At 35.4% G+C, this 25,284-nt stretch overlaps 2 protein-coding genes across 5 annotated transcripts in view; one reads left to right on the top strand and one right to left on the bottom strand.

The window, feature by feature from the left end:
* HECTD1 (HECT domain E3 ubiquitin protein ligase 1) overlaps window positions 1-20,860 on the top strand; it is a 92,969-nt gene extending 72,109 nt beyond the window's left edge. For 2 of the 4 annotated variants that reach the window (XM_087823297.1, XM_087823286.1), the window contains exons 27-43: window positions 4,050-4,177; window positions 5,282-5,404; window positions 7,001-7,157; window positions 8,251-8,473; window positions 9,753-9,807; window positions 10,023-10,205; window positions 10,596-10,803; window positions 10,888-10,973; window positions 11,198-11,325; window positions 12,631-12,832; window positions 14,394-14,531; window positions 14,797-15,404; window positions 16,546-16,624; window positions 16,942-17,035; window positions 17,977-18,127; window positions 19,641-19,785; window positions 19,888-20,860. In XM_087823297.1, the coding sequence (XP_087679423.1) occupies window positions 4,050-4,177; window positions 5,282-5,404; window positions 7,001-7,157; window positions 8,251-8,473; window positions 9,753-9,807; window positions 10,023-10,205; window positions 10,596-10,803; window positions 10,888-10,973; window positions 11,198-11,325; window positions 12,631-12,832; window positions 14,394-14,531; window positions 14,797-15,404; window positions 16,546-16,624; window positions 16,942-17,035; window positions 17,977-18,127; window positions 19,641-19,785; window positions 19,888-20,025 (2,846 nt within the window). In that variant the 3' untranslated portion in view covers window positions 20,026-20,860. Of the gene's footprint in view, window positions 1-4,049; window positions 4,184-5,281; window positions 5,405-7,000; window positions 7,158-8,250; window positions 8,474-9,752; window positions 9,808-10,022; window positions 10,206-10,595; window positions 10,804-10,887; window positions 10,974-11,197; window positions 11,326-12,630; window positions 12,833-14,393; window positions 14,532-14,796; window positions 15,405-16,545; window positions 16,625-16,941; window positions 17,036-17,976; window positions 18,128-19,640; window positions 19,786-19,887 lie in introns of all 4 variants that reach the window. The other 2 variants (XM_087823294.1, XM_016209507.2) reach the window with 1 other exon arrangement.
* Window positions 20,861-23,319: 2,459 nt separating this feature from the next.
* AP4S1 (adaptor related protein complex 4 subunit sigma 1) overlaps window positions 23,320-25,284 on the bottom strand; it is a 44,634-nt gene continuing 42,669 nt past the window's right edge. Inside the window, exon 6 of the mRNA XM_087823302.1 lies at window positions 23,320-25,211. Within this exon, the coding sequence (XP_087679428.1) occupies window positions 25,083-25,211 (129 nt within the window). The 3' untranslated portion in view covers window positions 23,320-25,082. The remainder of the gene's footprint in view (window positions 25,212-25,284) is intronic.

The following is a 25,284-nucleotide window of genomic DNA, read 5'->3' as shown; positions in this document are numbered from 1 at the left end:
ATTGATTTGAGAGAGAGGAGGCGGGGGGGGGGATTGCCTCCTGTACTCAGCCCTGATTAGGGATGGAACCTGAAACCTGGGTATGTGCCCTGACTGGGAATCAAACCCCCTCCACCTTTGGATGTAAGGGATAGTGCTCCAACCAGCTGAACCACACCAGCCAGGGCATGCCTGTTCTTTTTAAAAAACTGCTCTTGTTAATTTCAAATATAAGAAAATTTATATGAAGATAATATTTTAAGTCCTATTTTATCTTATCTCATTTTAATGTTTTCTTTTTTTCTGAGAATGTGGCCTCTCCTATTCCAAGCTGAGAATTGATTCTGATGTTCTATGTTTTTAGGAAAATAATTACATCTCTCTTTTCTACTTTATCTTTTAAATGTGTAATTAGCAAATGAAGATGATGATTATTATACCAAAGTATTGTAAATTTATTGAATAAGCTATTCTCCACTTCACTTCTTCTCATGGAGGCCCTCTCCCCCTTGCTACTCATTTGTTAATATGTTAAAGTCAGGCTTTAGTTCTTTATCATTTGAAGGTTAAGAAGGTTCTAGGTATGCTAATGGGAGAGAATATTAAAGAGTTAGGGCTACCAGTTGCCTGTTAAAAATTGTTAGATGATTAAAATTTCCTTTTCTACATTCCTAAAACTAGAGGACTATAAAAGTGCTGCTATGAAGGCTCAAAGTAATATCCGTCTTATAAAATAATTTCTGTATATGCAAATTTTACATTTTGAGGGACATGATTTGATTCTGTGATATGCTCAAATCTATGAAATTTAAGGAGCTTTTTATAACATTCTTATACTCTGATAAAAAAAGGGAAGATGAGTTTAAAAACACACACACCTGACTTCAGTGAATTGTAACATAGATATAAAGTTAGGTGATTTTTGTTTAAAAATCAACCAGAAGTGGAATTTATTTTGTGTACCACATCTTGTTTATGAAAACCACTACCTAAATTGCAGGATGGCACCTTACATGTGTTAGGAGTAATATACTTCATCACATTTAAGATGCCATTATTATAAGAGACACCATTATTTTATGTCACTAAGAAAAAAGTGTTGCCAGTTTCGCTGTGACTTGCCATTGCTTATAAGGTATCTTAAAGTGCAAAAACTGTGTACCTTAGAAACCAATCAAATATAGCATCAGGCCTCTTCTACTGGTCATCCAGCAAAAGGCATTGAATTTTTAGTCTTATGTAATTATTAGACATAAAATATGTTTGGTTCAGAGGCCTGCAGATGCAAGTGTCTAGTAAAGAATTATAAATTCTCTTCATGTTCTTTTATAATATAGTGTATATACTGTCTTTTTGTCCATAGAATTTTTTTTTCTTCTGGGTCCAGTAAAAAACTTCGGTTTTAGTCCCATTATACCTCTTTTTGTTTTCAGTTCTTGTGAAGAACAGCTTGTCAGCATGTTTATTATGTGAGACAATGTAAATTGGACAATCTTCACTGGGGAATGAGAGAGAGGGATCCTGAGAAGGAGGGGGGTGGAAAGGTTTCAAGTTTATTGAGCTTCCTTATGTGCTATATAATATGGATAATATGAAGATGGTATACATACATTATTCCGTAAATAGGCATTATTCTTAAGTAGTCATTATCATTAAGTAACTTGGCAGGTCACAAAACTAAACCCAGGTTTCTGATTGACTGACTGACTTTGTTCTTTTCCCTCATAAGATCTTTTATAGTTTAATATAATATATTAATTTGTTTACTCTTTTTTTTGTTTTGTTAACCCTTACCTGGAGATATTTTTTCCATTTTTTTATTTTATTTTAGAGATAGTAGGAGGGAGGGGGGAAGGGGGGAAGGGAGAAACATTGATATGAGAGAGACACATTGATTGGTTGCCTCTTTCACAATCCCCAACCTGGACTGGGGATCGAACCTGCAACGCAGGTACGTGCCCTTGACTGGGGATTGAACCCTTGACCCTTTGGTGTGCAGGCAGATGCTCTAACCACTGAGGCCCACTGGCCAGGGCTCATTTGTTTACTTTTAAAATGTATCTCTCCCCTGTAGTTCCATGGGGGCTCAGACCATGTCTGTTCTGTTTACAGCAGCAGTCATGTACCACTTAACAGCTGGGATATGTTCTGAGAAATGCATCATTAGGCAGTTTCATCCTTGTGCAATCATGACACTGTACTTACCGAAACCTAGATGGTATATATAGCCTTTTACGCACCTAGGCTATATGGCATATCCTATTGCCTCAGGTTACAAACCTGTACAGAATGTTACTGTACTGAATACTATAGGCAGTTGTAACACAATGACAAATATTTGTATCTAAACATATGTAAACATAGAAAATGTACAGTAAAAATATGGTACAAAAGATTTAAAAAATGGTATGCTTATATAGGGCACTTACCATGAATGGAACTTGCAGGACTAGAAGTTGTTCTAGGTGAGTCATTGATTGAGTAGTGAGTGAATGTGAAGGCCTATGACATTATGTATACTACTGTAGTCTTTATAAACACTGTATACTTAGGCTACACTGAACTCATAAAACACTAGTTAAATCAAGCACAGCAGAAAATGATCATGAGACATAAACACAAGATGTATGATACTGCTGCTGGTGTAACGTGGCATACTGTTTTACAGCAAAGTTTTTTTTTGTAAATAGAAAGATTACACTCTACAATAATGATAAAGAGTATATGGTGAGTAAATACATAAACCAGTAACATAGTCATTTAGTATCATTATGAAGTATTATGTACTATACCTAATTGTGTTATATTGGCAGTGTAGTAGTAGGCTTGTTTATACCAGCATCACCACAAACATGAGTACTGCGTTGTGCTACAACATTGTAATAAGAATAGGTATATTTCAGCTTCATTATAATCTCAATGGGGTCACCATTGGATTTGGTCTGTCGTTTACCAAAACATTGTTATGCAGCGCTTGACAGTATAGCTATATAAGTTATATATATACTACAGAGAGAAAGAGTATGCATGTGTAGGCAACACCATGGGCAAGCAAGTGAGCAGGCTATGTTCCTTCCAAAGTCTAGCATCTTAAAATATATTTAGGATGGCCCAGTACATTAACTCAAATGAAGACATAAACATCTTTATATATGTGTGTGTGGATATATACATATATGTATATATCCACACACACACACACACACACACACACACACACATATATTTTAAAAACATGATCCAAGTAAAACTCATCACTACCATTTCAATAGTCAAAGCCATAAAAACACAAGTACCCCCCCACCCCAATCCCAACCACCAAAAAACATTCTGTATGAAAAACTATATCAGTAGTAGTAGTAAAATAAGAATAACCTGTCATCAGAAAATATTGAATCTGACTATGTGACTCATAACTGTACATATACTTGGTGCTTAACATAATTCTTGGCCCATAGTAGGTACTCAGTAGATATTTGTTGATAGTGAATAACTCCAAAGTGTTCACTTTCCACCATGTTAACTGTGACTTATACAGAGGTTGATAATATGATTGTTATATTTTAATGTAGTCCATATTGTTGATCTTTTATATTATGATTTTATAGATTTGGATTTAGTTTATGGTCATCCTTGATCCCATGTTGATTTTTGCCATGTTTGTGACCATTTACCAAAGTTAGTCAATCCTGTATGTGTGTGGTGGAAGAAGGGGGGTATCACTAAGTGTGTTCTTTTTTTATTTTTTATTTTAGAGAGAGAGAGGAAGGGAGAGGGAGAGAGAGATGGAAACATCAATGATGAGAGAGAATCATTGATCAGCTGCCTCCTGCACACCCCCTGCTGGGGATCAGTCCTGCAACCTGGGCATGTGCCCTGACGGGAAATCAAACTGTGATCTCCTGGATTATAGGTTGATACTCAACCGCTGAGCCACGCCTGCTGGGCTAAGTGTGATCTTTATTTTTGTCCCTTTTTAATTTTACTTTTGTTTTGAAAAACCAAAATACAGAGTTATTTTGTTATGTTTTGCTAATTGTGTTGAGATTAAGGTTGTTTTTGTTTTCTAGATTTCCTTGACAGCTGCCGTGCCAGTACTCTGTTAGCTGAACTAGATGATGATGAGGACTTGCCTGAGCCAGATGAGGAAGATGATGAAAATGAAGATGACAATCAGGAGGACCAAGAATACGAGGAGGTTATGGTAGAGAGAGATTCCCCATTCTCTTAACTAAGATATGATGTTAGTAATTGAAATGAATAGAGGAAAAGCAAAGTCCTGTTTAAACTTTGAAGCAAGGAAATATGGTACCAGTATGAAAAATGTGGTTAATTAAGAAAAATGCTCTTAATCTGAGCGTTTCTGATTCTCTTCTAAAAGAAAACAAGTTGGTTGGTTATATCTGAAAAATACTACAATGTCTCATATGCTAATATTTTATTTATTTTATTTTTTTAAAAATATGTCTTTATTGATTTCAGAGAGAAGAAGTGAGAGGGGGAGAGAGAGATAGAAACATCAATGATGAGAGAGTCGTCATTGATCAGCTGCCTCCTGCACAGCCCCAACTGGGGATTGAGCCTGCAACCAGGGCATGTGCTCTGACCGGGAATCGAACCGCCATCTCCTGGTTCCTAGGTCAATGCTCTACTGCTGAGCCATGCCCGGTCACGGGCATGCTAATGTTTTAATAGGTTTAAAACACTAATCCTAAAGAACATAATTTTCATGGTTCTTCTGCAATAATTATACATAGAATTTTTAGTACCTATTGTTTTGAAAGCAGTATCTGTGTTCTCATCAGTCCTACACAGAGCTTTGAGGGTCAGGCATAGAAAAAGTAATTTACCTTAATTGATAAGAGATAAGTGGAAAAGTGGGGATCCAACTTGCTTAAGCAGTATCATCCAAAATCCCAGTATTTAACCACTGTGATTGTCGTCGAATTGAACTTTTGCTTGAAAATACTCTTTATTGTAATGTATATTGAAAAATTGTTTTTTTACAAAATGTTATTAGATTCCAAAAAGCTTCATAAGTTGAGTTTTAATGGGGAAAAGAACTCAAATGCTTTTAGTATATGTTGCATAAGAAACAGTATTAGCATATTTCTTGCAAAGGTTAGACTGATGCATGATGAATTTCAAACATTCATTTTATAACTTTTTTGAAGATGGCTAATGAATGGGAAGTTTTTAAATGACAGTTTTGGTAATGTGGGTTGATAGCTTCAGGTCAAGGCTGAATGAGGATATATATAAATCAAATAATTAGATGTCTCTACACATTTTTAAAATTCAGATTCTGAGACGTCCATCCCTGCAGCGGCGAGCCGGCTCTCGCTCTGATGTAACGCACCATGCTGTCACCTCACAGCTACCACAGGTTCCTGCTGGAGGTGGGAGCCGACCTATTGGGGAGCAGGTAATATCTTCATGTTTAATTTCCCTACGATGTATTTTCCCCCTTTCACAGTAAAGCACCAACCAGAATGCCTAGAAAAATACACAGAGGAAGGAGAGAGAGTTAAAAAATAGAGCTAACAAAAAGAACTTCCCCAACTACTTGGATTCTATGTTTCAGATAGAATTTAGGTTGCTCTGGTATAATACAAGAGTTTGTTACCTGAAACCCTTTGGTTAACAGTAGGCATATACTAAAATGATTACTAGCTATTATCTAAGACTTATAGTTTTCATTAGTAGTAGTAGAGGTAGTAATATTAGTTTATTAACTAACATTTATTGATTATTAATTAAGTGCTAGGCATTTTTTTTTCAATACTTTATATGTATTTACTAATTTAGTCCTTTCAACAATCCTTTGACAGTTATTATTAGCCCCAATTTTCAGAGGATGATTTTTTTTGTTTGTTTGTTTTTTGGTTTTAAAAACATATCTTTATTGATTTCAGAGAGAGGAAAGGAGGGGGAGAGAGAGAGATAGAAACATCAATGATGAGAGAGTCATTGATCGGCTGCCTAGCTCGCAGCCTAGACATGTGCCCTGACCTGGAATCGAACCCTGATCTCCTGGATCCTAGGTCAATGCTCAACTGCTGAGCCACGCCCGGCCGGGCCAGAGGATGATTTTAAAGGTCACACATAGAAGTGTTAGATCCAGAATCAAAACTTAGATATTCTGGCTCTAGAGCTGTCAAATGTCAGTTTGATAAGAGGCTGTGTGTGTGTGCAAGTACATAATTATTATTTAAAATTATTACATGAGACATTTATAACATTTACAATTAATTGATCTCTTTTTTGTTGATAGTAAAAGTGAAGGAGAGAAAAAAAATGTTTGTTAAAAAAACTTTTATTTTGGAAATTTTCAAACATGCAAGAAGGTAAAATAGTATAATGAAGTCCCAAGGACCCATCATTTGACTTAACGGTTACCAACACTTTGTCAAACTTGTTTGATTTGCCCCATAATAATTTAAAGAAATTTCCAAGCATTATATGTATTTTTTATGCAATTCAATATATAATGCAATTTACATTATTTTAAAAAGCACCTATTTGAAAATGGTTATAGCTTCACTAGAAGATGCAAAGGTGGCATAGAGAGGTGTTACGTGCTGCCCTTCGCCCAATTTCTTCCAATGGTTATATCTTACACAATTAGAGGGCATCTTGAAAACCAGGAAATTGACATTTGTACAATGTATATATATGGTTCTTTGTCATTTTATCTCATGTAGATTTCTGTAACCACCACTAATACAACTTTTGATAAACTTAAGTTGTTAAGAAATGTATGTACTACCTATATATGTTTATGTTGGCTCATTTTGTGCTTAAGAAATTATGGCTAAACATTGTTTGCGGGTAGTTTTTATCGCACGCTCTACTACCAGTCAACGTAAAATGTATAAATACGTTTCCCGCATACAATGTGTTAAGGAGGTGTAATAGCTATAGAGAAGAACATAAACATCTACCTTATTTTCTAGGTAGCACATCACTTTCACAATAACAAAGTTTTATAATGTTTGCATGTGAAATATTATTTTAATAGGAAGAAGAAGAATATGAAACTAAAGGAGGTCGCCGGAGGACATGGGATGACGATTATGTGCTGAAGCGGCAGTTTTCTGCTTTGGTTCCTGCTTTTGATCCTAGACCTGGTCGTACTAATGTCCAACAGACAACTGATCTAGAAATTCCACCTCCAGGTACTGTATTTTTTAGTTTTTGTGAGCTAAATAAGATAATTATATACAGTTAGAAAAGTAATATCCAGGTTATAAATAAAAGGTTTCAGGAAAAGTCTGTGTATCAGCCACAAGTCCTTAAAAAATAGGTATTTTAAAAGGAACATATATAGTCTTTTAAAAAGTTTTGTTTTTGTGTAGTTTTAAAAGCAAGGCTTCATTTAAAGATGGATAATTTGTATTTTCTATTGGATCAAAATTGTTAAGGATTATTCCTATTCATCTTTTACTTTGAAAAGCTATTTAGAGGTTTCAGTTAGGGACTCCTGAGTCAGTCAGCCTCAGTGGCAACTGCAGCTCTTACAACTCTATTTAGGGTATGATGAGTACATTAATGGCTCCCCAAAGATAATATCCTCCAGAATCTGTGAGTATGTTACCCTAACCATGGCAAAAGAGATTTTGCAGGTATGATTAAATAAAGATTCTGAAATGGGGAGATTATTCTGGATTATCTGGTTGAGCCCAGTATAATCACCAGTGTCCTAATAGGAGGGAGACAAGAGGCTAGGAGTCAGAGAGGGGGATTTGACTAAAGGTACAGTGGTATGTCATGCAGTGAATAAACAAGGAAAAGATTCCTGCCCTAACAGAAAAGAGGAGAAGACACCACCAAGTACACTATGAACCTAATTTGTGTGTGTGTGTGTCTCCCTCACAACCTACTCATTCAATATAATAAAAAAGTTGTCAGGTATTGACAAAAGTATGTGCTTTTTCTCTGAATGTAGAAATAGAATAATTTTAGTTTTCTTGTTTATAAAAATGTATTTAAAATATTCATATAGGTAACATATGTTTCCTAATAAAAATGAGAGATCCATAGCATATACGTAAGTTCTCTATACTGTCTTTACGTAATCTAGGTGTATTATTCCTATTTGAAGAAAAATTAAAATGTTGAGGCCAGTGGAGTCCTAAGTAACTGACATCATTAGCTAACATATATATGGCAGAAGGGTTTCTATTTCACATAGCCTTGTCTCCTAGTGCAGTGTTCTTTCTGGACTGCTTGTTTTAGTGTAATTGTTTTTCATGCCTTTCATATTTTTAGGAACACCTCATTCAGAACTCTTGGAAGAAGTTGAATGTACTCCATCACCTCGATTAGCTCTCACTTTGAAAGTAACAGGACTTGGAACAACTCGTGAGGTTGAATTACCCCTCACTAATTTTAGATCAACCATCTTTTACTATGTACAAAAACTGCTTCAATTATCCTGTAATGGCAATGTGAAATCAGATAAACTTAGGCGTATTTGGGAGCCAACATACACGTAAGAGATTTTAATTTCATTTTTTAAGTAGATATTTTCATAGTATATAAGCCAAGAAGCATTGTATTTCTATATTTGAACTGTAGGAACAGAAAAAGTTTGGTTTTTGTTCTGTTGGTTTACATTGGGGGTGGGGAACCTTTTTCTGCCAAGGGCCATTTCGATATGTATAACATCATTCGAGAGCCATACAAAATTATCAACTTAAAAATTAGCCATGAGAAAAGCTCCTAGATTTACTGAATTTCGAGTCCTCCCTGTGGTTGCCTTGGCAGGGCCAGATCAAATGATTTTGAGGCTGTATATGGCCTGAGGGCCAGATATTCCCCACCCCTGGTTACAGGAACAGATAAGATCATTTTTGACTCCTGATATAGAAAGATTAAAGTTTACATCTGAAAGGAACTTTAGAATAATCAGAATTAGTTCCTCATGTAATAATTGTTGAACTCTTTGGGATTGTGTTTAAAATACTAAATATTTTCTATTTCTTATTTTTTGAGAGGTTTATGAGTTAAGCTTACCTTTCTTTGTTCATTCAATCAACAAATGATTATCAGTGACCTTGGGCAAATGTATTTAACATTCTAGTACCTCACTTTCCTAATGGGTAAAATGTGAGTAGTTGTGAGGAATGAGTGAATTAACATATGTAAAGTGTTTCAGTAATCTCTGATTTAGGAAGTGCTCAGGTTTACCTATAATAATAATTTATTTATATAAAATACACTTATATTTTATACTATATTAATTTATATGTATTTTATATTACTACACATCTATATTACATAAATAATAAGCAATTATATAATTATCCTTATTTGACTTTACTTATAGTACATTTTTCTGATATTCTTTTAACATTGATAATCTTATGTAATATCCAATAAAGTAATCCAGGTCCTTTTGAGATAGAACAGAAGGTCCTCATGCCAATCCCCACTCCCCTTCAATTTTTATTAAGAGTTTAAAATTTGATCTCAACTGCTTTATATGTTACTTCATATCTTTAAAAATTCCAGGTTTGATGTATGTTTTCTTTGCAATAATGCTAAGTTTATAAACCATAAATCTTTTTCAGGAATATGATTTCTGCTACTTTCCATTGTTTAACAAAATACTGTTTTCTCTTAAGTTCTCTCTAAGTTAAATGTTTAATGTAAGCATATGGCTAATGAATGGCACCATTCATATATTTTTTTAAAAACTGAAGTCTTACTGAAAATAACCACAAATCATTTGATATATGAATTAACTTGAATAATATCTTCATGTTTAGAATCATGTACAGAGAAATGAAGGATTCTGATAAGGAAAAGGAAAATGAAAAAATGGTAAGTTATTTTTAGGAAATGGGCCTTATTCTTGGCTAATTAGGAAAAAAAGAAAAACTAACACTGTTCAATTGAACATTTGAGGGAAAAGTCACTAACATGGGATTCTTTAAATTAGTTAAATGCATGATCTTAAAGGTAACTTATATAATGCATGTGAAATAGCATAGACTTTATAATCAGGAAAGGCCAACATTTGGTTTTTCCTATTGTAGGGTTGTTGGTCTATAGAGCATGTGGAACAGTATCTTGGCACTGATGAATTACCAAAGAATGACTTGATAACCTACCTGCAGAAGAATGCAGACGCCGCTTTCCTGCGCCACTGGAAATTAACTGGCACTAATAAGAGTATTAGGAAAAACAGAAATTGTTCTCAGCTTATAGCTGCATATAAGGTATATATTGGCATCAAAACACTATTTTGATTGGGAATGGCTTTGTGCTTTGTTTTGCAACATTTAAAGATTCTTAAGAAAAAGTTTATTGGGACATACTAAAAAAATGAGGTTGGATTAACATTAATATGCCAATGGTAAAATTTCAAATATGGTTTGGCATTGGAATCTAAGTGCATAGTTTTAACTGTGGCTTATAGTGATTTTATTGTATTGGGAATTTAATGTTTTAGAATACATTAATTTCGTACTTGGGTGATACTGTTTTTATTTTAAAAGAAGGCAATTCTTTGAAAAATTCCAACCTTTTTGAAGTAATACTAATAGGATGATATATTGGCTTTTCTTGAAAATATGGTTAATGACTAGTTTTGCTAATTGTTTCCTTAGGATTTTTGTGAGCATGGAACAAAGTCTGGCTTAAACCAGGGGTCCATTTCTACTCTTCAAAGTAGTGATATTCTTAATTTGACAAAAGAACAACCTCAGGCCAAAGCAGGCAATGGACAGAACTCTTGTGGAGTTGAAGACGTCCTTCAGCTTCTGCGTATTCTGTATATAGTTGCAAGTGACCCTTATTCAAGAATATCCCAAGAAGGTTTGTAAGAAGCCTTGTTTCCTTTTTAATGGCATTTTTAAAAGCAAGTCAGTTTATATTTTATTAATTTTGTTAATTTTACAGAAGGTGATGAGCAGCCTCAGTTTACTTTCCCACCAGATGAATTCACTAGCAAAAAAATCACAACAAAAATTTTGCAGCAGATTGAGGTAATAATATCAGATAGTTAAACTCTTCAGTCTGTAACTGTCGGACTTTCAAAGTATTGCCTCTCCTTCCTTTACTACCTCCCACCATCTCTCCCTTCCCCTCTGATCCAGTGATTTGGGCCAGATGGTCTGTTGCATTCATTTCTTTAATTACATTTAAGAATTCACCCCCTTTTGTCTTATTAAATAATTGCCTTAAGACATTGTTTTTTGTTAATTTGCAGGAACCATTGGCATTGGCAAGTGGCGCTTTGCCAGATTGGTGTGAACAATTAACCAGCAAGTGTCCTTTTCTAATACCATTTGAAACTAGACAACTTTATTTCACATGTACTGCATTTGGTGCATCAAGGTAGGAAGTTTATCCTTTTGTATTTTTAGAATTTTTTTTAATGTTAGATAAGCTCAAATGTACAAATATACTTTATATCAAGACTGATGAAAGGAATATATTGTCTTTTTTTTATAGAGTTGTCAACATTTAAATATTATTTTGCTTCCAGTTGGATATATGCTTTCTTCGAGTAGTATGGATTGATCTCTTGGAATAATGTGGGTTGGAGTACAGTCATCTCTCGGTATCTGTGGGAGATTGGTTCCAGTACCCCTGAGGATACAAAAATTGTAGTGCTCAAGACTCAGTCCTCTGTATCTGTGGGTTGCACATCCCTGGATAATGGAGAGCCAACTATAAGCTACCATTTACTGTATAGTTCTTAAGTAGCTTAAATAAATTATTAGTTGTGGAAATTCCCAGGAATACCAAATTAAATGCTTTCAAACGGCTTTGGTAGCATTGAAATATATCTACCTTCTGGCCATCTAATATACTACATATTTTACTTAGTTGTTTTTTTTAAAAAAAAAGTTTTTATTTAAAAAAATATATATTATTGATTTCAGAGAGAGGAAGGGAGAGGGAGAGAGATAGAAACATCATTGAGAGAGAAATATCACCAATTAGCTGCCTCTTGCATGCCCTTTGCTGGGAATCAAGCCCACAACCTGGGCATGTGCCCTGACTGGAAATCAAACCAATGACCTCTTTGTTCGTGAGTAGATGCTCAACCACTGAACCACACTGGCCGGTTTAGTTTTTGTTTTTCTCTCTCCTATTAGATGAAAGTTTCATGAGGGCAGGAATTTCTGGCTGTTTTGTTCCAAGTAGATGTAGAAGTGTTATAATTTCAAATGGAGCTGTTTGTTTTCCTGATAAGTTACATAGTTGTATCATTTTATACCATTTATAAAGCATTGGTACACATGGAACTATAGGCCTGGTATGATAAATGGTATTGATTATGATTTCTGTTTTATAGATGAGGAACTTGATTCTCAAAGTACTTAGCTGAGTTGCCTGAGATTACCAAAAAACTGTAACACATGAGAGCTGATCTTTCATCTTCTTATTCCTAGCTTAAGATTCTTTCTCCCACCCTAGATGGATTATCTCTGCATTACTAAAAAGAAAATGTTTTGAAATCTACACTACTATTTTTTAAAATAAGAGTTTATTTGAGTCAATCAGAGGACACACCTGGAAGTAAGATCTCAACAGACCGAGAGTTAGGAAGTGTTTGTATTTTTATGTACTGGTTTGGTAGTACATTCAACTGTTGCTGTCTGCTGCAGCGACATAGATATTTTTCTGTTTCAGAGCAATAGTGTGGTTACAAAACCGACGTGAAGCCACTGTGGAAAGAACAAGGACCACAAGTAGTGTAAGGCGAGATGATCCTGGAGAGTTTCGAGTTGGTCGGCTCAAGCATGAAAGAGTGAAAGTTCCACGTGGTGAATCGCTGATGGAATGGGCTGAGAACGTTATGCAAATACATGCAGATCGGAAATCAGTTCTTGAGGTACCTTATATAAAATTTGTGTACAGTTATAACAGAGAACCAGATAGTCTGTATATTACACTGCATAAAACCTGCATTAGATAGAAGTGAAGAAGAATTTCTCTGTCCTTTTGCAAAGGCCTCCTCTGGCAGAGCATCTTTCATAAGAGCATGTCAGGTCACCTCGGGGGTCAGGTGATCTTGTGATTTAATGAGCAGCAAAGAAGATCTTCACTCTTGAGATGGGGAGGTGCTTGTTCTATTTGAAGGACACTACCTGTTTCTTAACAAAGCCTGGACCAAATAATAGTACTCACAAAGGATTCTTTTTCATATTCTAAATGTTACCTTTGTATTAAGCTATGCTATTAGATATTTCCATTTTTGAACACACTGTTTTATATATTGTTTCACTTAAGTTGTACTTGGTATTATATAACTGGTCTATATTGAGAGATGTTATAACAAGTGACAGTATGAAGTTCAATATATTTAAGATAAAAATGTTATTGTGGACAATGTTGATTATATGTTACATACATATTATTTCTTTTATGAGGGATAATGGAAGAAATAGCTCTCCTGTCAACAGATTTGAACCAGCTGGTTTATCTTTTGGATCACAGACAGTATATCTCTAGAAAATATATAAGGCTTATTCTTTCTACCCATATATTCCTGTAATCTATTTATTTAGTTTTACTTTGCATTATTGTAAGCTGCCTCAAATCAGTAGAATACAGATAAGAACCTTTAAAGTGATTGCCTAAAGTCAGAAATAAGTGAATGAGTTTAGGTTTTGGTGTTAGATAGACACATACAAATCTGTATACCATCATTTCCTCAAGCAAATGATTTACCCTTTGTCTGCAATTTGGTTTCCTTTGGTGTAAAAAGGAGATGATATAGTAGTCCGCCCATATCCAGGGTTTCACTTTCCATGATTTCAGTTACCCCTGGTTAACAGTGGTCCATCAGTATTAAATGAAAAATTTCAGAAATAAACAATTCATAACTTTTATATTGCCCCCCTTCTGAGCTTGATGCAGGATTGTGCTGTCTGTGAATCATCCCATTGTCTGGTTTATCCATGCTGTATGTACTACCTGCCTGTTAGTCACTTAGTAGCTCTCTCAGTTACCAGGTAGCTTGAGAGACCACATTCACATAACTTTCATTATAGTATATTGTTATATTTTATTATTGTTTAACCTGTTATTGTGCCTGACTTATAAATTAAACTTCTCATAGGTAGGTATGTATAGGACAAAATATAGTATATATAGGGCTTGGTACTATTCATTGTTTCAGGCATCCATTGGGTGCCTTGGAACATCCCCCCAGGGATAGAGAGAAACTACAATTTATTTTGTAGGGTTGTTGGGAGAAGTAAATATATGAATGCTCACCACAGTATTTAAACATGTAATAGTATACAACAAACATGAAAAAAAGCCTGTGTTGCTTATGTTATACTGCTGCTATAAAACAGGTATACTACTGGATTGAAAATAATTAATTTTGGCAAGAATGGGATAATTTAAGTTCATTTCTCCCTATAATTTACTTCTTCATATTTTAGGTTGAATTTTTAGGAGAAGAAGGAACTGGCTTGGGACCCACATTAGAGTTTTATGCTCTGGTGGCAGCAGAATTCCAGAGAACTGACTTGGGGGCTTGGCTTTGTGATGATAACTTTCCAGATGATGAATCTCGTCAGGTAAGATTTATTTCACTTTATATGATTTGCGATTTTCCCTTTAGAAAGTGTTAAAAATACGTATGCTTTTAGAACATAAGCTAGGTTTTTTGAAGCTTAATTTATTTTTCAATAACCTTGATATTCCTAAAATGTTTTTAAAGGATAATATTTAGTCACAAAATAATTTAATAAAATGTATAAATATTTTTAGATAGCTAAATTGAAGATGTTTAATGTTTATAGATCTTTAATTTTATTTACATTTCTCCCTGTAAAAAATTAGGTTGATCTTGGAGGTGGGTTGAAACCTCCTGGATACTACGTACAGAGATCATGTGGACTGTTCACAGCACCATTTCCACAAGATAGTGATGAACTTGAAAGGATCACAAAACTCTTTCATTTCCTTGGAATTTTCTTGGCCAAGTGCATTCAAGACAATAGACTTGTGGACCTACCTATTTCTAAACCTTTCTTTAAACTTATGTGCATGGGTGACATTAAAAGCAATATCAGTAAACTGATTTATGAGTCACGAGGTGATCGAGATTTACATTGTACTGAAAGTCAGTCTGAAGCCTCTACAGAAGAAGGCCATGACTCACTCTCAGTAGGAAGCTTTGAAGAGGATTCAAAATCAGAGTTTATTCTGGATCCCCCCAAACCCAAACCCCCAGCTTGGTTTAATGGAATTTTAACTTGGGAGGACTTTGAACTAGTAAACCCACACAGAGCCAGATTTTTAAAAGAAATTAAAGACCTTGCTATCAAGAGGCGCCAGATTTTAAGCAACAAAGGTCTTTCTGAAGATGAGAAGAACACAAAATTACAGGAACTAGTGCTGAAGAATCCATCAGGATCTGGGCCTCCACTTAGCATAGAGGATTTAGGGTAAGCTTTATATAAACATTCTTCAACCTAATGGGTGAATAAGTTCTAAAGCATTTGTTTCTTTGCCTCCACTTATTTAAAATATATGAGTAAAAATCATGTTAAGAACAATAATATGCTATAGGAAATATTTTTTAAATTTTTCTAATTAAATATATCTTTATTGATTTCAGAGAGAGGAAAGGAGAGGGAGAGAGAGAGCTAGAAACATCAGTGATGAGTCATTGATTGGCCGCCTCCTGCACGCCCCCGATGGGATTGGGCCTGCAACCCGGGCGTGTGCCCTGACTGGGAATCGAACCCCGATCGCCTGGATCCCAGGTCAACGCTCAACCACTGAGCCATCCCTGGCTGGGCAGAAATATTGATTATTGATTTGAACCTTAGATTTGCTAATATTACAAAGGCAACTCAGAATACCAGAATATAGTTTATTTTTAATCAACAGGACTCTGAAAGATTATCTGATTTGTCAAATGTAATAAATATATGTATCTTGTTTGAGAAGTCCAAAGCAAAAATATTTTGGCACATTTATTAGCTAATTGATAAATAGTCTGCTTGGTAAAACTCAAAGTAGCTTGCTTTTGTAAGTAAGCCTTACCCCCAGTGGCTGCATTAACTAACTCACATGCTGCAGGTCTTCTGATAAAATTCTATTAGTTTATATACATGTAATTATTATAGCCTTGGTATATTTTACTATGGTTTTGGGTTGTGATTACAAGGCTTGCTTTCCCTTCCTCTCTCTCTCCTTCCCTTATATTCAGGGTTTAATGGGTGGGTGAGGGCGGGGCATGGCACAGTGTGAATAACTTTAGTGAAGCAATAGGTCTTCCTGCAAAAAAAAAAATCTTGTAAACATCTTGTTGCCATAATTCATTGCAAAAATCTTTAGTTCATTCATTTTGTGCCATAAGGGGAAAATGAAGTATGGAAAACCAGGTTTGGGAACAGGTTTGACCCAATAGTTTTTGTGTACAGGGTTTGCATTTATAAACGCCAAATACTTAATATCTAAGCTAGTATGGTGGTGGTGTTGCTGGAGAAGTCGGGGTTCATGGTTTTGGCAGCGATGTTAGAAAAATTACATACCAGCAGTAGCCGAAATGTTAATCTAATCCTTCTTTTGTCCTTCCAGTTTAAATTTCCAGTTTTGCCCTTCCTCAAGAATATATGGTTTTACAGCTGTGGATCTCAAGCCAAGTGGGGAAGATGAGGTAAAAATTTTGCTTTTGATGCAGTTTTTTTAATCCTTACCCGAGGATGTTTTTATTGATTTTAGAGAGAGTAGAAGGGGTAGGGGGGAGAGAGAGAAAAACATTGATGTGAGAGAGGAACATCAATCAGTGCCTCCCATACATACCCAACTGGGATCGAACCTGCAACCTTTTGGTGTCCAGCCTAACTGAGCAACCTGCCCAGGGTGCTTTTGATAGTTTTAAGTTCAGAATCATCCTACTGAAACCAGTTGTACTAGGCGCTACTGAAATATTCCTAGATATTAACAATAATGTTGGCAAATTTTCCTTTGCAGATGATAACAATGGATAATGCAGAAGAATATGTGGATTTGATGTTTGACTTTTGTATGCATACGGGTATTCAGAAACAGATGGAAGCCTTCAGAGGTAAATTTTTTTTTTTAATCCTCACCTGAGGATATTTTTTCCATTGCTTTTCAGAGATAGTGGTAGGAAGAGAAAGGGAGAGAGGAAGAGGGAGAAACATCGATGTGAGAGAGAGAGAGACATCGATTGGTTGGCTCCCGCACGCGCCCCGACTAGGGCTGGGGACATCCTGCAACGGAGGTACGTGTGTCCTTGGCCAGAATCGAACCCAGGACCCTCCAGTCCGTGGGCCAACGCTCTAACCACTGAGCTAAACCGGCTAGGGCTATAGGTAATTTTTAAGTCTCTTTAGCTTAAATTCCCCTTTTTTTACTTTGAGAGTTGAAATTAAGGCACTGCTGTGATCAAGAATTGCTGGTAATCGCCAGATTTGCTCTATAGTTCTTTGTCTTCCAGATATTTAGGTCCTCTACAGTACCTAGAACAGGTTGGAACATTTGCAGGCTGTAGCATATGCTCAGCTTGCTCCTCCTGAGTAGTGTGCGACCCTCGTTTGGCTCCATTTCTTCATTTGTTAGTGGTCATAAGGTTGCACTGTTTCCACATTACATGATCAGGATGAATTAATCCATATTAGAACTAAGTTATTCTGGTGAAGATTGAAGCAAAATATATTAGACTATTTTCAAAACTTACTGGTTTTGAAAATGAGAACACAGCTTTGGCTGGCTTGTATGACACAATGGGAAATTATTAGAATTTGGTTAATAATTACTGGAATTATTAGAATATTAGTGACTGAATATTCTCTCTGTTCACATTTGTGATATTAAGCAGCAGAGATTTCTGTACCTAAAACCGTTAACAGTTTTGTTAGGCTATTTTAATGTATATATATTTTCAACCATTTATTAATAATTTGATTTGAAATTTGGTATTTTGAAATTGTAATTTAGAAACTGAGTTGTGTGTTTTGTTTTTTTGCTGTGTACATAATGTAGATGGGTTTAATAAAGTTTTTCCAATGGAGAAATTAAGTTCCTTCAGCCATGAAGAAGTCCAAATGATTCTTTGTGGAAACCAGTCGCCATCCTGGGCAGCAGAGGACATTATCAATTATACTGAACCTAAGTTGGGTTATACACGTGATAGGTATGTGCTGGCTATTTTCTAAAACAAGTTGTTTATGTCCCAAAATCAAATGGCAGATAATCTCTATAAAGAATTTTGACTCGGTGAATTACATTTATAAAGTAAGTGAGAAAAGCAGTTAAGACTCATCATTACCAAGATGCATAACCATTAATAAAATTGAGTTTACACAAAAAGACAACTGAGTCTTGGCTAATGTTAAGATTTCTTTTCTCACTGTTTTAATTGCTCATTACTTTAAAAATTGGGTAAACTGTAAACCTTTAGGCTTTCTTGCTTTTATATTAACCTTTATTTTCAAATAAAAGAATTTCCCCATATATCCTATATCCATACTCCACCTGTCTTTAAGATTTTACTGTATTTCTTTATATTATTTCTCTCTATACACACACGCACACACACATCTCCCTACAGATAATAAATGTATGTATATGTATAGACACACAGGCTCACTGTTTTTTCTGAACCATTGGAGAATATGTTGCCTATATTATGTTCCTTCACTCTTTAATACGTTAGTGTACATTTCCTGAGACTGAATATTCTCCTATGTATGCAGTTAGCTAGCAAATTCATGATGCTGCTATATACTATTAACTAATCTATCATCCATATTCTAATAATGTCCTTAATAGCACTCCCTCCAGCCCTGTACCTCCTATATCAGGAAATTGCATTTTGTATCTCATGTGGTTTTAATCTGGAATAGTTCCTCAACTAATTTTTTTCATACCACTGACATTTTAAGACTAAAGGTCCTTTATTACTTTTTTTAAAAAGTTCCCAAACCAATATAAATGAGAGACTATTATGAGTTATTTTAAACTTAAATGACATTGCTTATATAGCATTTTTTAATGTAAACTTTTTATTGAAGTGTAACAGAGGAAGAGCACAAATTGCATGTGTTGCCTGGAGAATTTTCACAAAATAAACACAACTGTGTAATTGGTACCCAGAATAAGAAACAACTCCAGAAACCCCCATCTCCATCATAGTCTTTTCTAGTCATTAAATCACTATTTTCGTTGATTTATTTCACTTGCTTTTGAACTTCAATAAATGAAATCATGCCAATTATGTATTCCATAAGGTCTAGCTTCTTTTCGTTAACATTATAATGAAATTTATCCATGTTTTGGCATATAGTGGTAGTTTATTTCACTGTAACAAGAATGGATTATTTCAGATCCACTTTGATATTTATGCATATTTGGATGAATTATGCAAGTGTATTTTGAGCTTTTCTGATTTTCTGGCTTTATTGCATATTTGATTCCTATACTGCGTCAGTGTTTCAGTTTTGAGTACCAGAGAGTTTTGAAGGATTTTTTGAAGTAGTTTATGTTGGCTCATTTCATACTTACCTAAGAGTCCCTAGACAGTGCTGTTGTTCTGACATGTGGATATTGTGTTTTTGAGGGGTTTATTGCTGGCTTATAAAGTAGCGATAGTGATTTTCATTTAAATCAACTGTCAAATTCGTATAACTATATTTTTCTCCTTTTAGCCCTGGTTTCCTGAGGTTTGTGAGGGTTTTATGTGGCATGTCTTCAGATGAAAGGAAAGCATTCTTGCAGTTTACCACTGGATGTTCAACTCTACCCCCAGGGGGACTGGCTAACCTGCATCCCAGACTCACCGTTGTACGCAAGGTACAAACTCTAGCTAATGAGAACCCAATTAGTTACTTAAGGATTGAAAAAAGAAATATTTAAAGGCATGGTCTTCTGTTATTTTCAATTTTCTGTCTGTAGGTTGATGCTACTGATGCAAGCTACCCATCAGTGAATACATGCGTCCATTATCTAAAGTTGCCTGAATATTCTTCAGAGGAAATCATGAGAGAGCGCCTGCTAGCTGCTACAATGGAAAAAGGCTTTCATCTCAATTGAGCTTTGAAGTGCAATGGGAGATACCAGAGACTTTAAAAATACTAGTGAAGCCTCTTGTGTTTGTGTGAAGAGAAGTACATGATCCTCCACGCTAATGACACTTGCCTTTTTTTCCACCGTTAAGGCTTTAAAAACATGTGGAATAAGTTCGTTAGCTGCTAATGACAAAACAAATCCTTTAACTACCCAGCCAGCAAGTATATAGCACAGGACACTGTGTTGCTGCAAGGGCTTATGTGACTGGAATAAGGTGGTCCTACTTGACTGTTCCAAAGAGCAGCTTCTGAAATCTTCAGTGTTCACTGGTAAATTTCTAACAGTGTATTTGTGTAAAGTTTGTCATTTCATACTTCGTACACTACAGTTGCCATCACTGATCCCCGTTTTGCTGGCTTTTAAGCTACTTGGTCAAAAATCCTGCTTCCTTAAAACATAGAGAGTTAATGAGCATCTCAAGCTTTTTTTTTTTTTTTAATTCCTTTTTAATGATGCCTGCACTATCAGAGTACTCTAGTGTTCTCTCTTTGTTTGGCATATAATCATGCACAAGCTTTTATTTCTTTGAGGTGGGAGTATATTTTTATTTCCTAAATGCCATACTATAAAGATCAAATTCTTAAGTGTGTCTGTGCAGTTCAAAAATGAAGGTATATCAAGGGGAAAAAACAAACAGAAACACTGGTCTAGATGCCAGGCACACTTAAAGTGAGTTTTACTTTTGGTTGTATTTTCTTTGTATATTATAAACATTTATTTAACTTGTTGGAGTTTGAAGTAAAAATTTTCCAAAATGTATGCTCAGTAATAATCATTAAAATGTTTGCAGCGTATAAAACTGTGTCATGTGACTATTTCACTACAACCACCAGACCTGAGAGCTTAACCACTTTTTATTTTGAATCGAGATTTAGTTTTTTTGAAATTACTACATGAAGAAATGTATTTTCTATAGTGAATACACTTACTGAAACTGGAAAGCTAGAAATATGTTCACGTGCTTAATAAGTGATCCAACTGTTGTGTTCTGTCTTAAAGTATTCTTCAGCTAAAAATGGCCAATTTATTTTTAACTTTTTAAAATACCAGATCTGCTACTTACCATTGTATCTGCAGGGATGTTTAAATCTAAGGTACAAGAATGCCTGTTGAATGTTGTGTTAGTGTGAAGAAACCACCAGGATACTGCTATTTTCTGGGTTTAAAGAAGGAGCTCTATTTCCATTTTCCAAGCTCCTCTGATTTATCACATCTGTGCATTTAGGTGAAAAAATGTTGCTAGGCTTCATTTAGCCAAACGGCTTTTTTAGGAGTGAAAAGTGGTTTTTGGAATTGCCCATTTTTTACCTGTTTGAAAGGTATGTTCTCTTTCTGCATTAGAAAAGAGATCTCCCACTGTAGTCAGTCGTTTGAGTGCTGTTTTTATTCTCTGAAAGAGGATGTTGTAACTATGCAATCAGAGGCAGCATTTAAATAATTTACCATATTGTTAGCTTCACAGTTCTCTGTGAGAATTAAAGTTAAAATAAAACATAATAGCAATATTTAAATGTATGACCTATGCTTTAATCCAAAAAGTAGTGGCGGTGATCATCTCAATAATGTTGTGGACTCATGACTAAAACTTTATACTATTGTTAGAATTAAAATCCAGTATATGTGTGTAGCATTGCCATAATTTGAGCCTCTAAAATGTCTGTCAGTAGCCAGCTTTTTCCAAGACTAGCCTAGCATAGAAGTCAGCTAACTATGGCCTGCAGCATTGTTTTTGTATAGCCCATGAGTTAAACATGGTTTTAAATTTTTTAAGTGGGGGAAAAAATAAACATTTTATGCGAAAATTTTATGAAATTCAAATTTCAGTTTCCATAAATAAAGTTTTATTGGAACACAGCCATGCTTATTTATTTATGTATTATCTATGGCTGCTTTTGCACTACAATGGCACAACAGAGACCATATGGCTCAGAAAGCCTAAAATATTTACTATCTGGCCCTTAGTACAAAAGTTTGCTGAATCCTGGGCTAGCACATTGCTACAGCAGATAAAATAGATGAGTCTTATAAAATTAGTAACTGTTTGAAATGTCAAGAGTCTTCCTGCAGAAAGAAGAGTCTAAGGACAAGGTAAAGCTGACCACCAACCTGAGACATAATTTCATGAATGTGAAAATTACTGAATGTAGTCACAGTTCAGCAATTAATCTGAAGTGAGATGATGATGCAGCCTGTAAGAATAGTCACATTACAGTTCACTTTCATGAGTCAAGTGCAATGAGACATCTACTGGGGTCTCCATATACACTAGGTACTTGAGTATTTTTTCTTGTAGTATCTACCTAGTATGTTTTTTAAATTGTTATTCTCTCAAGGTACTAAAATCTGTGCCAGGATGTTATTTAAGTGCTATTTTGGGTGTGACCCAAAAATTAATTTTGTTCACTCCCTAGTTACTTCTGGTGTACCAGTTTCAGCAGTTACCTCAGCGTGCTACTGATTCAATGCCTACCAACTAGGCCAGTGTTTCCCAACTAATATGTCTCCGAAAGACCTCTATAGCACTTTGATCTAGGTTGGGCTTTCCCCAGACCTTGGCAATTTAATGCAAAGTACCACTGGTCCCGAAGGTCAGAGCGTTTACTCTGCATTCTGAGTGAGTCCGTACAACTCAGGTCTGCTTTTGAAGTCTGTTATTGACTTGATAATGGGTCTTTACAGATGTAAACTTCGAAATATATAAACAGATAAAGAATTTAAACAAAATCCCCCCCTCCACACGAGAGGAAAAAATCAAGCTGTACTGAATGAATTATTAGTGCCTACAATGTTCATTTATGTTCTTTTGTAGCAGCGTCTAGTAGATGAAAGAGCTCTTGGAATTCCATTGGATGGCACAGTATCTTCATATACCAAGACTGTATTTCTCTTTCCTCCATTGCACCTATACCCCTATCCCTACATGCACATAAACATGTTTTTTGTTGTTGTTGTTTTATACCTAAGACAGTTCTGTGTGTTCTGTTGAATGAGCAGCAAAAGCCTATAGAAAGGTTGGGGCCTGGGGATTTGGGCATTGCTCTTTTATAGCAACGTAGCCGTTTTCTTTGCTTCAACACATTCTAAGAGAAGGGTTGAAGGAATAAGTTAGGGAGAGGTGAAAAGATTCATTTCATACCAACCTGAACAGGGATGCACTTTTGCATTCTATCTTTAAATTTTGAACTAAAGTAAATTTCATTTACAGTTCACTAATAAGACAAACCCTTTATAATATGGCATAAAGAATACTTGTAAGGGTTTTCTTTCATAATTGAGATTTTATTCATTGTTTTGAGGAAAAGTACACAGGCATTTCAATTTGTACACAATTCTTAACATAGGTACCAAAAATGTAAAGTCACACAGTTGTGATTCTTTTCTAAACAGCTATTCCAGTTCCTCTCCAGCTTAAAATCTGGAGGCTAATTTTCCTTAGAGTATCAATTACCAATATCTTCAAATGTTGATCCACTGTTACATCGAAGTCCCACTAATTCACAATTTAACATCATCTGCACTACATAATCAAAATTTCAATCTTTCACAGCATACTAACAAAGTTACTAGGAAAACTGGTCTGTCACACCACACCAAAGATGTTACAGAGTGAACGGAATTCTGAGAGGGAGAGCAGAGAGCAAGGAGTGGTTTTCTTTAGGAAACATTCTATCAAAAATAGGGGAATAGAAGTAATTTAAAATGTTCAAGACTACTAAATGCGCAACTGACTCCAAATTGCCGCGTACTACACTTTGTACCATAGGATATAAAAAGTACCCCATCTATGGAATGTTAAGCTGACACCCAAAACCAAGCCTCCCACATTCAATATCCAACTGTTTTCTGGTTGTACCAAAAAATAAACCAGCAAATGAATTGACTTCTTTAAAAAAAATTTACACTTGAAAAAAATGAATGGAATGAGGGAGTTCCCACCTTTAAAATGTTTCTAGAGCTACTAAAAAACTTGCATTTACAAAATAGTTGATAAAAATATTCCTCTGAATTGTACAAGAAGGGAGACGGAGTGCTGATGAGACAGGGTATGCTGTTCACCAGACGTGGCTTCTTTCCATCCGAGGCTGGACTCGTCTTCTTTTTAGTCTCTCTGTTTTCCACAGGTAGATTTCCTTCGGGTTCCTGGTCAGCCACTTTGGCCTGTTTTCCCTTTGCTCCCCTTTTCCTTTTTGTGTGCACTTTTTTGTTCTGCAGGGTTAGCTTTTCTTGCCACCTTTTTTTGGCTTCATTTCTTTTGCAGGAGCAGGTTTAGCTGACAACCACTCCGATCCCCTCTTTAGCTCCTCCTACGCTGCCCTCTCGGCAGAGCTGGTGCTCGCTGGGTGCCCGAGGGCCGTGGTGCGCCCAGAGGTAAGGCCTCCCTTTCAGTGTTTAACCATTTATTATTTGGTGGTAACATACTCTAGTTAATTACATGATGGCACTGTACCTGCCAAGTGCACATAAAATGGATCACATGCTTTTAGAGACTGGCAAATAAAATTTAATTCTGACATTTTCGTTAGACAGGATAGTAAAATTTTGACTTAAGACTTTTTTAAAAATGTCATTTTTTAATTACAGTACTTCCAAGTGTACAGCATAGTAGTTAGACAATCATTCAGAAGACAAAGTGCTTTGTGTGTTTGTCATTACACTTTTATTGGCTCATAAAGAGCTGCCATACTGACTTCCCACCTCATGCTGCTATTCCTGAATTTAATTTGCAAAGGGAAGTAGAGACCAAAAACTTTATTTAACCAAATTTAAACAAGTGAGGGGGAAAATGCTTATGGTTAGAAAATAAAACCTCTCTCTCAAGAGAAAAGCTTTCTTTGTACATCATATTTTAAAATACAGTTTTGTTTTCCATTTAGGAACATGAGAAACACCTATACAATGTCTTTGGAAGGATGCCCCATTTGCAATATGTACTTTTCCAGATTCTCTGGGCTACAGATGCTAGGAGGTATTCCGTGTTCTCCTTTCTTGTGCCGATGAAGCCTGGCAGAACCTTCCATTGTTCAGCTTTCTGACATCTTATCAAGAATTAGTAGAGGGGCAAGAATTCTTGCCCGATTTGTTTCTACAATGCAGCCATTTAACACCATCTCATCCAAAATGACATGTACTTTATCCAAATTAAACATAATCTAGGGTCATATTAAGGAAATTAGTTTTAGAGTTAGAAAAATGTTAAATAAGTAATAACTTAGGACTCAGTCT

This window comes from Miniopterus natalensis, chromosome 1, assembly GCF_054644295.1.
Source record: "Miniopterus natalensis isolate mMinNat1 chromosome 1, mMinNat1.hap1, whole genome shotgun sequence".
Taxonomy (NCBI): Eukaryota; Metazoa; Chordata; class Mammalia; order Chiroptera; family Miniopteridae; genus Miniopterus; species Miniopterus natalensis.
Note: the sequence above shows the minus strand (reverse complement) of the source record. Positions and strands in the feature narration are given on the sequence as shown.